General features: G+C 47.6%; 2 protein-coding genes across 2 annotated transcripts; both read left to right on the top strand.

The window, feature by feature from the left end:
• Window positions 1-105: 105 nt before the first annotated feature.
• LOC102712729 lies at window positions 106-1,709 on the top strand. The gene has a single exon (XM_015837557.2). The coding sequence runs from the start codon at window positions 160-162 to the stop codon at window positions 1,342-1,344; it is 1,185 nt and encodes a 394-aa protein (XP_015693043.2). The 5' UTR covers window positions 106-159; the 3' UTR covers window positions 1,345-1,709.
• Window positions 1,710-12,262: 10,553 nt separating this feature from the next.
• LOC102712173 lies at window positions 12,263-13,435 on the top strand. Its single transcript, XM_006655541.2, has one exon. The coding sequence runs from the start codon at window positions 12,263-12,265 to the stop codon at window positions 13,433-13,435; it is 1,173 nt and encodes a 390-aa protein (XP_006655604.2).
• The last annotated feature ends 595 nt before the right edge of the window (window positions 13,436-14,030 follow it).

Raw genomic sequence — 14,030 nt, 5'->3', positions numbered from 1 at the left:
ACGGCCCACCTGACGAGGGTGAAAAATAGGCCTCAAGTAGGAGACCTTCCAGAAGCAAAACGGAATCTCGTCTTCCTCCTCGTGGCCCCTCGTGCCATTAGCCCACCACCGAGCGTCCAAAGCAACAGAAATCCTCTCCTCCTTCCCGACCCGCCTCCCATGGACGCGCCAGCTCCGCGCCTTTCCGACGTCCACGTCGTCCCCGACATCCTCAGGGTCATCTACGACCTCCTCCCATGCCCCTTCGACTGCCTTCACATGGGCCAGGTCTGCAACTACTGGCGCATGGTCATCAAGGCGGAGAACCAGCCGCCGCGGCCGCTTCCGTTGATCTTCATCCCGCAAGCCGGAGGTCCCTCCTTATCCTGCGTCTCCAGAGGCTGCGCCACCCACCGGTTTCAGTTCCGGGTGGAGGAGGAGGACGCTCGCGCGGCGCGCTGCTTCGGCTCTGTCGATGGCGGCTGGGTGTTCCTCACCATCGGCAGGCACAGGCACAGGCTCGGCGGTAGTTTCAAGCTTCCCTCCCTCTTTGTACTGAACAATGGATTGCACATCCCCTTGGTCATCCTCGCGGCGACCCTGTCTTCATCACAGGTGCAAGGGCAGAGCGTCATCGGCGCCATAGTTTCGTCTCGCCGGGGTGTTTCCGGCACTGACAGGCAGCTCGCGTTCTGGCGCTTGGGACAATGTGATACGATTGATAAGATGATGACCCCTGAAGGGCCAGGTTTAGAGGACCTCATATTCCACAAGGGTTCCTTCCATGTCCTCGCCGAAGCAGAGTACATGTTTGTGTATACGCCCCGTTGCGATGAAGGTGAAGACATTGGAGAAATTCATGTGCAGAGGGAGTTTCGTCATTTCAGCCACGAGGGTCGCCATTACGGTGAGCGCGTCGTGGCACGCTACCTCGTGGAGTCCCGCGACGAGCTGCTCATGGTCGTCAGGCTCACTCCTCGTCGTGGGCAGCCGACGTCGGCGTTCCGGGTGTTCCAGATGGCAGAGTCGTCGTCTGATATGCCAGATCACATCTTTCACTACACTCCTAAGTACGCCTGGAACGAGCTGCCCAATCTAGATGGTCGGATGCTGTTCGTCGGGCGAGGCTGCTCCAGGTCTCACCAGGTGGCTGATCACGCCGGGTTCGAGGAAGGCGTCTACTTCCTGGATGACGGGAGCTTCCGAGACTGGCACAAGGACGAGCTGCTGTTCCAGAACCCCGACCAGTTGCAGTTCAGCTGCACCGACAGCGGCAGATGGTCGGGACCAACTCGCCAGATCGAGAGCTTCTTCCCGGAGGAAGCCCCATCGAACCACTCGCCTCCGGTTTGGATCCTTCCCTGAGATGCCCAAAGCGATTTCTGATGTCGACGTATGCTTGCTGCCGATCTGGCTGGAAATGTGATCCCGTTTGCAATGTTTTGTCTTCTGTTGCTAATTGTTCCTGATGATGCCATATCTTCTGTTGAACAGTTCAATAGCAGAATGGCTAGAATATGGTGTAATTCGGTGGTGTCTCATTGTCTCTTAGCTGGATTAAGTCAGCTAAGATCCATGTGTTCACTGGAAGTTTGATTTCGCTGTATGTGTGTCGTAACAACTCTTAAAGTTCTTCTGTTTTTCCTGTATGGTTTGATGAATTGCATGCAAAAATGGCTGTGTTCCTATCCAGGAGTGAATCACATGCTTATGTTGCAGGGAAAAATTCAGTTTGGGATGCTTGTCAGTGCTTGGGTTTTCCTAATAGTAGCATTGTTTGAAATGGATTTGCATGGTGGCTGAAGTTTGACATTCGTAATTGTTTTCAGTCTGTTGGTACTACTATTACTACCCTCTGAATTTGTTTCATGCTCCATAATGTATTCCAGTGCAAGACGCAGAATGCTGCGTATATTTTTCGTAGAAGAGGAACTATTTGACAGTTTAAGAATAATCAGCATTTTGGGCGGCATTTTCAGTAATGATTGATTGGTTATGTGCCTCTCTATTAATACTGATGATCAAGTAATACGTTTGGTACTAGCAGTAATACCATTTGTTGGAGGATGGGCTCATTGTTTGTTTGTACCATGGAAGTTTGTAATGGTGTTTACTGATAACTGGCCAGAAGATGTTCTGCTTCAGAAAACAGGGTAAAAAGAGCAAAACGTCGAGGTGCAGCCTGCAGGGAATATGTTTGTTCTGCATTTTTCTTTCATAGTTCTGAACTTGTTACTTTTACCACTGTTTGGCTTATTTCTTCATCTATGGAAACAACTGCCCTTAATGAGATTAAAGAACATATGCCGTGTGCTAAAAAAATCATCAAAACATCAAGAAGCATGGCATGAGAAATGAATTCATTTTGGTGAATTTGATTCGAACTGACACAACCGGAAGCATGACGTCATGGGCCCAATTCTATCAGGCGATAAATAGGCCTCGAGTAAGAGGCTTCCTCTGCAAGATACTCGCAGTCGTCACCACCACCGAGCGCCCACAAAACACAACAAAACCCCTCTCCTCCTGGCTCGGTGCCTCCCATGGTGGCCCCCGGAATCGACCTCCCCGCCGACCTCGTCTGGCTCATCTATGATCGCCTCCCATGCCCCATGGACCGCCGCCGCATGCGCCAGGTCTGCCACAAGTGGCGCACCGTCGTCACGCCGCCGAACCAGCCGCGGCCACTTCCGTCGATCCTCCTCCTGCAAGACGGAGGGCCCTCCCTCTCCTGCGTCTTCAGCGGCTGCGTCACCCACCGACTCGAATTTCGGGTGGAGGACGCACGCACGGCGCGCTACTTCGGCTCGTTCGACGGTGGCTGGGTCTTCTTCAGCATCGGCAACCATAGGAATACGCTCCACAACCGCCTTGCCGACCGTAGTTTCAAGCTTCCTACACTCTTCTTCATAAGCAAAGGACGGCACGTCCCCTTTGCCATCCTCGCGGCGACACTCTCTTCACCACCGGTTCACGGGAAAAGCGTCATCGGCGCCATAGTTTTGTCTCGCTCTCGCCTGTGTTTTTCCGCCGCCGTGAGGCAGCCTGTATTCTGACGCCTGGGTCAATGTAATGCCATTGATAAGTCCATGGTTCCCTACATACTAGATTCGGAGGACTGTTAGATAATTTAATTCAATCATAAACAATAGATTACGAATTTAAACCCTAATCAGCACATGATCACCGATTAATTCAAATGCAGAAAACTAAATAAACCTGCAAATGAAGCCATCTGATTCCCTTCTTTTCTTTTCTTCAATTCTGTCTTCTTTCCTTCGTCTCCGGCAAGATTAGGTCACCGGTGATCTGATTCGAATCTCCGACCTTCGGGTCTCCAACGGCACTGTCCTGGAATCGCTGTACGAAACCCTTCCAGCGCTTCTCTGATCGGGAGAGCTTGATTTCGAATTTCTGGTTTAGAGAATAAGCGACACGAGCGTCCCCGTGGGCTCCTCTTCTTTTATATAGCACTGGTAGGCCTCGGGGGCTTTTCCTAATCCGATTCTGACCCGTAACCACCGATCGCAGTTACGGCCCATAAGGGTTACGAATTTCAGAGTTAGAGATGGATTACGGATAGGATTACGGTGGTTATATCCTTTCCTAAATATCGGCTAACCGATAAATCAACCAACATTCTCCCCTTGATTTAGAGGTTAATTACGAGTCCATCATACAATATAGCTCCCTAAAGCAATGTGTCACAGCAACATTTCGCATCATTGAGACGACAAGACTTATAGTTCACTATATCATACGAATAAACCCTTGATTAATTAAGCGGGTGTTGATTGAACTTAATTGCCCCGGTTTCTAGGATCTTTATTCAAGGTCATTACACAATCCCATGTTGGCCACATGTTCTTTGAACAAGTTGGGAGGTAAGCCTTTAGTTAACGAATCTGTAAGCATTGATTTAGTGTTTATGTATTCAATTTTGATTGTTTGATCCTGTACTCTATCTTTCACAACATGGTATTTAATGTCAATGTGTTTGGCAGCTTCACTTGACTTGTTGTTACTCGTATAGAAAACTGCGGCTTCATTGTCGCAGTATATAGTCAGTGGTCTTTTAATGCTGTCAACCACTTGTAATCCCGGGATAAAATTTTTAAGCCATACAGCCTGCCCCGTTGCGTGATAACATGCCACAAATTCTGCCTGCATTGTCGACGATGCAGTCAGTGTTTGTTTAGTACTTTTCCATGAAATGGCTCTCCCCGCAAGAGCGAATATATACCCAGAAGTAGATTTCTTGGTATCTAAACACCCTGCGAAGTCAGCATCCGAATAGCTTATAACTTCAGGCTTATCAGATTTTCTGTATGTGAGCATGTAATGTTTACTTCCTTGCAAATAACGCAATACTTTCTTTACTGCCTTCCAGTGGTCCATACCTGGTTTATACAGATATCTGCCAAGCATCCCGGTTACAAACGCCAAGTCTGGTCGCGTACAAACTTGAGCATACATTAAGCTTCCGACAGCTGAAGCATATGGTACCTTAGTCATTTCTTTTTCTTCCAATTCATTTCTCGGACTTTGGAATGAACCAAACTTATCCCCTTTCATAATTGGAGCAGGTGATGTCGAGCATTTGCTCATATTATATCTTTCCAATACTCTGGAAATATATGATTTCTGTGATAAACCTAGCACCCCTTTGGACCTGTCTCGGTGAATCTCAATACCCAAAACGTATGATGCATCACCGAGATCTTTCATATCAAATTTCGATAACAAAAATTTCTTGGTTTCTCGCAGCAGATTCTTGTCACTGCTTGCTAATAAAATGTCATCTACATAGAGTACTAGTATAATGAATTTTCCACCTTTAATTTTGGTATAAATGCAGTTGTCCACCTTATTTTCCTTAAATCCGAATTTCTTGATAAGTTCATCGAACTTAAGGTTCCATTGCCTTGACGCATGTTTAAGTCCATAGATGGATTTCTTAAGTTTGCATCCCATATGGCTCTTTCCTTCCACAACAAAACCTTCCGGTTGAGCCATGTAAACATTTTCATTTAAGTCACCATTTAGAAATGCTGTTTTCACATCCATTTGATGGAGCTCTAAATCATAATGTGCCACTAGCGCCATGACAATTCTGAATGAGTCTTTCTTAGAGACAGGAGAGAATGTTTCATTGTAATCAATTCCTTCTCTCTGCGAAAAACTCTTTGCCACAAGCCTTGCTTTGAATCGTTCGATATTTTCTTTGGAGTCCAATTTAGTTTTGTAGACCCATTTGCAGCCTACTGTTTTTACTCTTTTAGGAATTTCTACTAGATCCCACACTTTATTTTGGCTCATTGATTTGAGTTCATCTTCCATGGCTTGAACCCACCTGGATGAATTTTTACTGCTTATGGCTTCTTTAAATGTGGTGGGGTCATCTACCTTCCCAATATCTTCACCCATGTAAATTTCATAATAATCAGGGATGACAGATCTCCTGTTCCGTTGTGATCGTCTTAATTCTTGATTTTCATTATTGACCACAGACGGTTTAGGATCAGGTTGCGGAATTTCTTCTTCATTATGTATCACAGGACTCTGTTGAGGCTCATTATTTTCATGGGTTTCAATATTTTCCTCAGCAATAGCCGTAGCGTCAACTGTGGGAACTACAGTTTGTGGTACATTATAAAAAATAGGGACATTATTCTCTTGGATTTTCGGAGGAGAAGAAACACTCACCCGAATTTCCTCAAGATTAATTTCCCTTTCCTGTGAGCTCCCCATTTCATAATTTTCCGAGAAGACAGCGTGTCTGGTTTCTACAAATTTAGTGACACGGTCTGGACAGTAAAATCGATATCCCTTAGAATGTGACGGGTAACCGATAAAATGATAGCTCACAGTCTTGGGGTCTAGTTTCTTTAATTGGGGGTTGAATAATTTCGCTTCTGCACGGCAGCCCCACACTTTCAAATAATTTAATGTCGGTTTTCTTCTGGTCCACAGTTCATACGGAGTTTTCGGCACGGACTTGCTTGGAACTCTGTTTAGTATGTGTGCAGCCGTTTTTAATGTCTCAATCCATAATTTATTTGATAATTTAGAGTGACTAAGCATGCTCCGCACCATCTCCATGAGTGTGCGGTTGCGTCTTTCTGCCACTCCATTTTGTTGAGGCTCCCCAGGCATGGAATATTGTGCAATAATCCCATGAATCTGAAGATATTGAGCAAATGGACCAGGACTTTGCCCAAATGGAGCATGTTTCCCATAGTACTCACCACCACGGTCTGATCTCACTATTTTAATTTTCGCGTTGTGCTGGTTTTCAACTTCTGCTTTGAATATTTTGAATTTTTCGAGAGATTCAGAACGATCGCTTATGGGGTAAATATATCCATAACGGGAGTAATCATCCGTAAATGTAATGAATGAATCAAAACCATCTACAGATGTCACTGGGAACGGTCCACAAATATCAGTGTGAATTATTTCTAGTGGACTCGTGCTCCTAGTGGCTCCTTTCTTAATTGATTTAGCAAATTTTCCTTTAACGCAATCTATGCAATGATCAGCGTCAGAAAAATCTAAGGGGAGTAATAATTCTTCTTTAATGAGACGTTCGATTCTCCCCCTAGAAATGTGGCCTAAGCGACAGTGCCACAATTTCGATGAAGTCTCATTTTTATCATTGCAGGCATTTATGACATTTATCACAGTATGATCCAAAGAGAGTAAGTAGAGTTTGTCTCGCACGAAGGCAAGACCAATTACTTTATTTAGATGCTTAATGTAACAAGTTCTCTTGGAAAAATAACAGTCATATCCTGACTCTGCTAGGACTCTAACTAAAATAAGATTTCTTTTAACGGAAGGAGCAACTAAGACATTATTAAGTATTAAATTCTAGCCACTGGGAAGCTTGAGTGTGAGGTCTCCAACAGCCTCCACTTCAATCTCCGCTCCATCAGCTACTCTTAGGATGTGCTCCCCCTTTCTTAGCGTCTGGACGCCATTCAATCCCTGTAACGAATTAGTGACGTGCACGGTGGCACCTAAGTCAACCCACCAAGAATTCTGGGAAAACTCAACATATAGGGATTCATTAACGTTGGAAATTTCATTAATTTCATTTATACCTTTACGGGCCAACCACTCCTTGAAGTGGGGGCAGTCTTTGTGCCAATGTCCATCACTGTCACAGAAAGTGCAGTGAGGATTCTTGAATTTTGGCCCAGCTGAAGGTTGAGCAGTTGATTGAGCAGCCTTACTCCCTCCTTGTTTCGGAGGGTGAGGTGGCTTGCCCTTTTTCTTTGATCCAGAGGCTTCTCCTTGATGGAACTTGCTCTTGCCCTTAGAGTTGACGAGGTTGAGCTGGTCAATGTGTTTCTGCCTTTTGGCCTTTTGACGCTCTTCCTCTTCCACTGCGTGAGAGATAAGCTCTGAAATGGTCCACTTTTCTCTTTGAGTATTGTAGTGAATTTTGAATGGATCATAATCAGAGTTTTGTGAGTTCAGGATGAAATGGACAAGATAGGCTTCCGAAATTTCCATGTCCATCGTTTTTAGTTGATGAGCCATGTGTGACATTTTCATGATGTGTTGTCGGATGCCTTTCTTTCCATCATAGACAGAAGAGCCCATTTTCATGATAAGAGTACTGGCATAGGTTTTGGTACACGCCTTGTAGTTCGATTCAATGTTTGCCATGTACGTCTTAACATTGTCAGAGTCAGCAATCCCCCCTATAATGGAAGGAGAGATGTTGCTCTTGATGTACATTAGGGACACTCTGTTTAATTTCTCCCAAACAGGCCACTTTTCATCGTAAGCCCACTTGAGATTGGTGTATTCCTCATCATTTTCATCCATGAAGTCAGCTAATTTTGGCTTCACGGGTGGATCCTCTCTAAGTGCGAGATCATTTTCCAACAGCCCCAAATTCAGGAGCATGTTGTTTTTCCATTCAGCATAATTAGCCCCATCAAGTGGCTCAATCCTTTTGAGCTATGACAAAGCTGCAGATAACAATTTATACTATAAAACATTTGATAAAAAAATAATATGTGTATAATACTTCTCCAAATCTACTCACCGTTGGGCAGAAAAGACTTAGAAAAATAAAATAAATCCTTAATTATATCACCATTGGGCAGAAATAATCAAGGAAGAAATAATCGAATTTAAATTGACGTGAAATCATAAATAACGTTGGTCAATAAATAACTTCACATCATAAATTCTTTCTAGCAAACTTCCCGTTGGTTCCATTTGACTAGAAATAATTTTCTGAGCAATAAAATATATTTTATCAATTTTATTTTTTTTTGCAATTTTAAACAGCCCATAACAAGGTATAAACTAATTTCTGGAATTTTAAAAAATAATTAATCAATTTTTTTTATTCTGGCCTATCCATTTACCGGGCCGGCCCACGAGAGGCTGGCCCGTTAGGCAGCGCGCTCGTAGGGGCACGGGCCCACGCGGCCGAGTCGGCCCATGAGCGCCGACGGCCCAAATAACGGCGGCGGCCCAGGAATAAGGGCGCTCGGCCCGTGGCCGTCTGATCTGATCGGACGGCCAGGATTTGGTGCGACGAGATCAAAAAACCCCGCGACCGAAACCCTAACCCTAGCCCCTTTTTTCGACTCCTCCCCCTTTTCTCCTCTTCTCCGACGGCGGGCGGCGAGCGCCTGGCGCTGGATGGCGGCGGCGGTCCGGCGGGGAGGGCGTGCGCCAAAGGCGCGGACCATCACCCACCGGCTGGGCGGGCGAGCGCGCCCGAAGGCGGCGGCGCCCAAGCCGGCCGTTCCCGTCGGCGCGGAGACCCGGCGACGGTGACGGCGCACGCACGGCGGAGCTGGCGTGGCCGGAGGAGGAGAGCGGAGGCGGCGGCGCGGCGGTCCGGCGGGGAGGGCGCGCGCCAAAAGCGCGGACCATCACCCACCGGCTGGGGGGGCGAGCGCGCCCGAAGGCGGCGGCGCCCAAGCCGGCCGTTCCCGTCGGCGCGGAGACCCGGCGACGGTGACGGCGCACGCACGGCGGAGCTGGCGTGGCCGGAGGAGGAGAGCGGAGGCGGCGGCGCGGCGGTCCGGCGGGGAGGGCGCGCGCCAAAAGCGCGGACCATCACCCACCGGCTGGGGGGGCGAGCGCGCCCGAAGGCGGCAGCGCCCAAGCCGGCCGTTCCCGTCGGCGCGGAAACCCGGCGACAGTGACGGCGCACGCGCGGCGGAGCCGGCGTGGCCGGAGGAGGAGAGCTGAGGCGGCAGCGCCCTCGCACCGGCGCGCGGCAACCACGCACGCGCGCGTGCCACGCACAGGTCGAAGCCCGCTCGGCGGCGGCAGCGGTGGATGGCGGCCGATCCCCGGCGCAAATAGCGGCGGCACAGGCGCACGCACGGATGGGCGAAGCCCACCCGACGGCGACGGCGACGACCGGTATTGCTCCGGTGAGCTTTCTTCAATCCGAAGCCGGATCACATAGTTTTGGTTGATTGCAATTCGATCTAGGGTTTGAGATTTTTGATTTCTCGGTTTGGAATTCGAATCAATTATAGTGTATGTGACTAATTTGAATCCTTCACCGATTAGATCATCAACAGGCCAAAATAATTAATTAATTCATAATTAATCACTGATGGGATCAAATACGACTAGGATTGGCTCTGATACCACAATGTTAGATAATTTAATTCAATCATAAACAATAGATTACGAATTTAAACCCTAATCAGCACATGATCACCGATTAATTCAAATGCGAAAAACTAAATAAACCTACAAATGAAGCCATCTGATTCCCTTCTTTTCTTTTTTTCAATTCCGTCTTCTTTCCTTCGTCTCCGGCAAGATTAGGTCGCCGGTGATCTGATTTGAATCTCCGACCTTCGGGTCTCCAACGGCACTGTCCTGGAATCGCCGTACGAAACCCTTCCAGCGCTTCTCTGATCGGGAGAGCTTGATTTCGAATTTCTGGTTTAGAGAATAAGCGACACGAGCGTCCCCGTGGGCTCCTCTTCTTTTATATAGCACTGGTAGGCCTCGGGGGCTTTTCCTAATCCGATTCTGACCCGTAACCACCGATCGCAGTTACGGCCCATAAGGGTTACGAATTTCAGAGTTAGAGATGGATTACGGATAGGATTACGGTGGTTATATCCTTTCCTAAATATCGGCTAACCGATAAATCAACCAACAAGGACATCATATTTCACGAGGGTTCCTTCCATGTCCTCAACAAAGGAGAGAGAATATGTGTGTATACATCCCGTTCTGATGAAGGTGAAGACATGGGACAAATTTCTGTAGAGACGAGGTATTGTTATTTCAGCCAGGCGGGTCGCCATTACAATGAGCACGTCGCAGCACGCTACCTCGTGGAGTCCCGCAACGAGCTGCTCATGGTCGTCAGGCTCACTCCTCATCCTGGGAAGCCGACGTCGGCGTTCCGGGTGTTCCAGATGGTACGTCTGCGGGATCGGCTTCGTCTGACCGTTGACATCTTTGACGACACTGCTGAGTACACCTGGAACGAGCTGCACGAGCTAGATGGCCGGGTGCTGTTCGTCGGGCGAGGATGCTCCAGGTCTCACCAGGTGGCCGATCACGCCGGGTTCGAGGAGGGCTTCTACTTCCTGGATGACGGGAGCTTCAGCGACGGGGACAAGGACGAGCTGCTGCCCCAGAACTCCGATCAGTTGCAGTTCAGCTGCACCGACAGCGGCAGATGGTCGGCACCAACTCGCCAGATCGAGAGCTTCTTCCCGGAGCAAGCTCCATCGAACTTCTCGCCTCCGGTTTGGATTCTCCCTTGAGAGATGCCAAAAAATTGATTTCTGATGTGGAATCGGACTGAAAATGTGATTCGTTTACAGCATATTGTCTTCTCTCGCTGAACGATTGTTACTGACAATGCGATAGAATGGTGTAATTCGGTGTATTTTACATTTTTAGGTGGATTAAGTCAACAAAGATCCATGTGTTTGTTTACTGGTACTTTGATTTCTTCATATGTGTACCGTAACAACTCCTAAAGTACTTGTGTTTTTGCTACAAGATTTGATGAACTGAATGGAAAAATGACTGCTCCTATTCAGTGGTGCATTACATGCTTGGGTTGCAGGGAAAATTTCAGTTTGGAATGCTTGTTAGTGCTTGAGTTTTCCTAATAGAAGGATTACGTGAAATGGCTTTGCTTGGTGATTGAATTTTGACACTCTTACTGTTTTCAGTATGTTGGTAGTGCTATTAATACCCTCTGAATTTGTTTCATGATCCATAATGAATGCATTCCAGTGCAAGACGCAGAATGCAGAGTATATTTTGGTTGAAGGGAACTGTTTGACAGTTAATGAGTTAAAAAATGATCTGAATTTTGGGCGGCATTGTTCAGTAATGATTATTTGATTAAGTGCTCTGTGTCAATACTGATCTGAGTAATATGTTTTGGTAGTAGCAGTAACACCATTTCTCGGAGGATGGGCTCATTATTTGTTTGTACCATGGAGTATATATAATGGTGTTAACTGATTACTTACCAGATGATGCTCTGCTTCAGAAAACGGGGTGAAAAGAGCAGAATGTTGAGGTGCAGGGGATATGTTTGCTCTGATTTTTTCTTCATATTTATGAACTTAGGGGGTGAATTTTTTTATGGAAAAGGCTAAATGACATATTTAAAAACGAAAAAAATTTTATAAATAAAAATTTTTATTTACGATCTAAAATTAAATTTGTAAATAAACTTTGGTAAAAAAATCCTAAAATCAACTACAAATTTAATGTTAAAAATTTAAAATTTGGCTTATTAGAATAAGGAAAACGGAAAAATGAGGGTGTTTAATTTTTACAGGATTGTTTGGCTAGTTACTTTATGGTTTATGCATGGAAACCCAAATCCCTGCCCTTAATGTGCCCAGGAATATATACCGTGTGCTAAAATTCGTCAAAAGAACAAGAATGGCATTACAAATGAACCAGTTTTGGGGGTTCTGATTGAAATTATCTCTGGAACTTCTCGGAGTTTCTTAGAGGTAGAAAAAATATTGGCGGGACAGAATGGTCTAGTATCTGAAAACTGACACAACACGAAGCATAATATAATGGGCTATTTATTGGGCCCAATTATATCAGGCCGGAAGGCTTAGGCCCACGGCCCATCTCACCAGGGCAATAAATAGGCCTCAAGTAGGAGGCTTCCTCTGCAAGATACCAGCACCCTCCTCACCTCTCGAACGGTCGAGGCGTCGAGCCATTCACCACCACCGACTCACCGAGCGTCCAAAACCCAACGAAAAACCTCCGACTCCCGGCTCCCATGGCGGCCCCCGGTTTCAACCTCCCCGCCGACCTCTTCGGGCTCATCTATGATCGGCTCCCATGTCCCGTCGACCGCCTCCACATGCGCCAGGTCTGCCACAACTGGCGCACCGCCGTCACGCCGCCGGCGCCGCGGCCACTTCCGTCGATCTTCCTCCCGCGAGCCGGAGCGCTCTCCTTCTCCTGCGTCTTCAGTGGCTGCGCCACCCACCGCCTCAAGCTCTGGGTGGAGGACGCACGCAGGGCGCGCTACTTCGGCTCGTTCGATGGTGGCTGGGTTTTCTTCGCCATCGGCAGACCTCACGGGCACACGCTCCAAAACCTCCTCGCCGACCACAGTTTCAAGCTTCCCTCACTCTTCTTCTTGAGGAACGGATGTCACATCCCCTTGGTCATCCTCGCGGCGACCCTCTCTTCACCACCGGTTCACGGGAAAAGCGTCATCGGCGCCATAGTTTCGTCTCGCCGGCGTCTTCGCGGCACTGAGAGGCAGCTCGCGTTCTGGCGCCTGGGTCAGTGTGATGCCATTGATAAGACCTTGACTCCCACCCAGGCAGATTTAGAGGACATCATATTTCACAAGAAATCATTCCATGTCCTCGACGAACAAGAGCGCGTTCGTGCGTACACGCCGTTGTTCGATCGAGATGGAAACATGGAGGAATGTCATACAGAGTGGCCTCTTTCCCAGATGCGGCGCCGCCATTACGAAGAGCACGTCGCAGCACGCTACCTCGTGGAGTCCCGCGACGAGCTGCTCATGGTCGTCAGGCTGACTCCTCATCATGGGCAGCCGACGTCGGCGTTCCGGGTGTTCCAGATGGTATATCTGCGGGGTCGGCTTCATCGGAACGCTCACATCTTGGGCTCTCTCGAGCACACATGGAACGAGCTGCACAAGCTAGATGGCCGGGTGCTGTTCGTCGGGCGAGGCTGCTCCAGATCCCATGAGGTGGCTGATCACGCCGGGTTCGAGGAAGGCGTCTACTTTCTGGATGACGGGAGCTTCCGCGACGGGGACAAGGACGAGCTGCTGTTCCAGAACTCCGATCAGTTGCAGTTCAGCTGCACAGACAGCGGCAGATGGTCGGCACCAACTCGCCAGATCGAGAGCCTCTTCCCGGAGCAAGCCCCATCGAACTACTCGCCTCCGGTTTGGATCCGCCCTTGAGAGATGCCCGAAAAGCGATTTCTGATGCCCATGTATGCAGTTTGCTTGCTGCCGATCTGACTGAAAATGTGATTCGTTCTTCTGTTGCTGACTGGCTGTTCCTGATAACGAGATAGATGTTGTTGAACAGTTGAGTGCCTAGAATGTTGTAATTCGGTGATATCTGGATACTAAGATCTATATGTGTTCGAGCAGTTTGATTTCTGTGCGTGTATATGTCATAACAACAACTATGTCTGTCTGTTTTTCCTATCAGATTTGTCAAAAATTAATGAATGCAGAAATGGTTGACGTTTCTGTCCAAGTGTTCGTTAATTACTTAATTACATGTTTGTGTTGTCGGGGAAATTTCAGTTTGAAATAATGCTTGCTAGTGCTAACTCTGACGTACTTCTGTTTTCTATCAGATTTTTATGAAAATGAATGCAAAAATGGCCGCCGGGCTCCTGTCCAGGGGGGCATTACCGTTACATGTTTTCAGTCTGAATATGCTTGTCCTGAAAACATTAGCTAGCAGGACAGTCAGAAAAGTGTTTTGCAATGTGCTGTCTTCTTTTCTTGATGGAAGCAATTCATGACAGCGTTAGATGGTTTG

This window comes from Oryza brachyantha, chromosome 5 (assembly GCF_000231095.2).
Source record: "Oryza brachyantha chromosome 5, ObraRS2, whole genome shotgun sequence".
NCBI lineage: Eukaryota > Viridiplantae > Streptophyta > Magnoliopsida > Poales > Poaceae > Oryza > Oryza brachyantha.
The sequence above is the reverse complement of the archived record's forward strand: the minus strand, read 5'-3'. Positions and strand labels throughout refer to the sequence as shown.

Bases quoted from the DNA above. Each gene is read 5' to 3' on its own strand.
- LOC102712729 (XM_015837557.2), top strand. From the start codon at position 160: ATGGACGCGCCAGCTCCGCGCCTTTCCGACGTCCACGTCGTCCCCGAC.
- LOC102712173 (XM_006655541.2), top strand. From the start codon at position 12,263: ATGGCGGCCCCCGGTTTCAACCTCCCCGCCGACCTCTTCGGGCTCATC.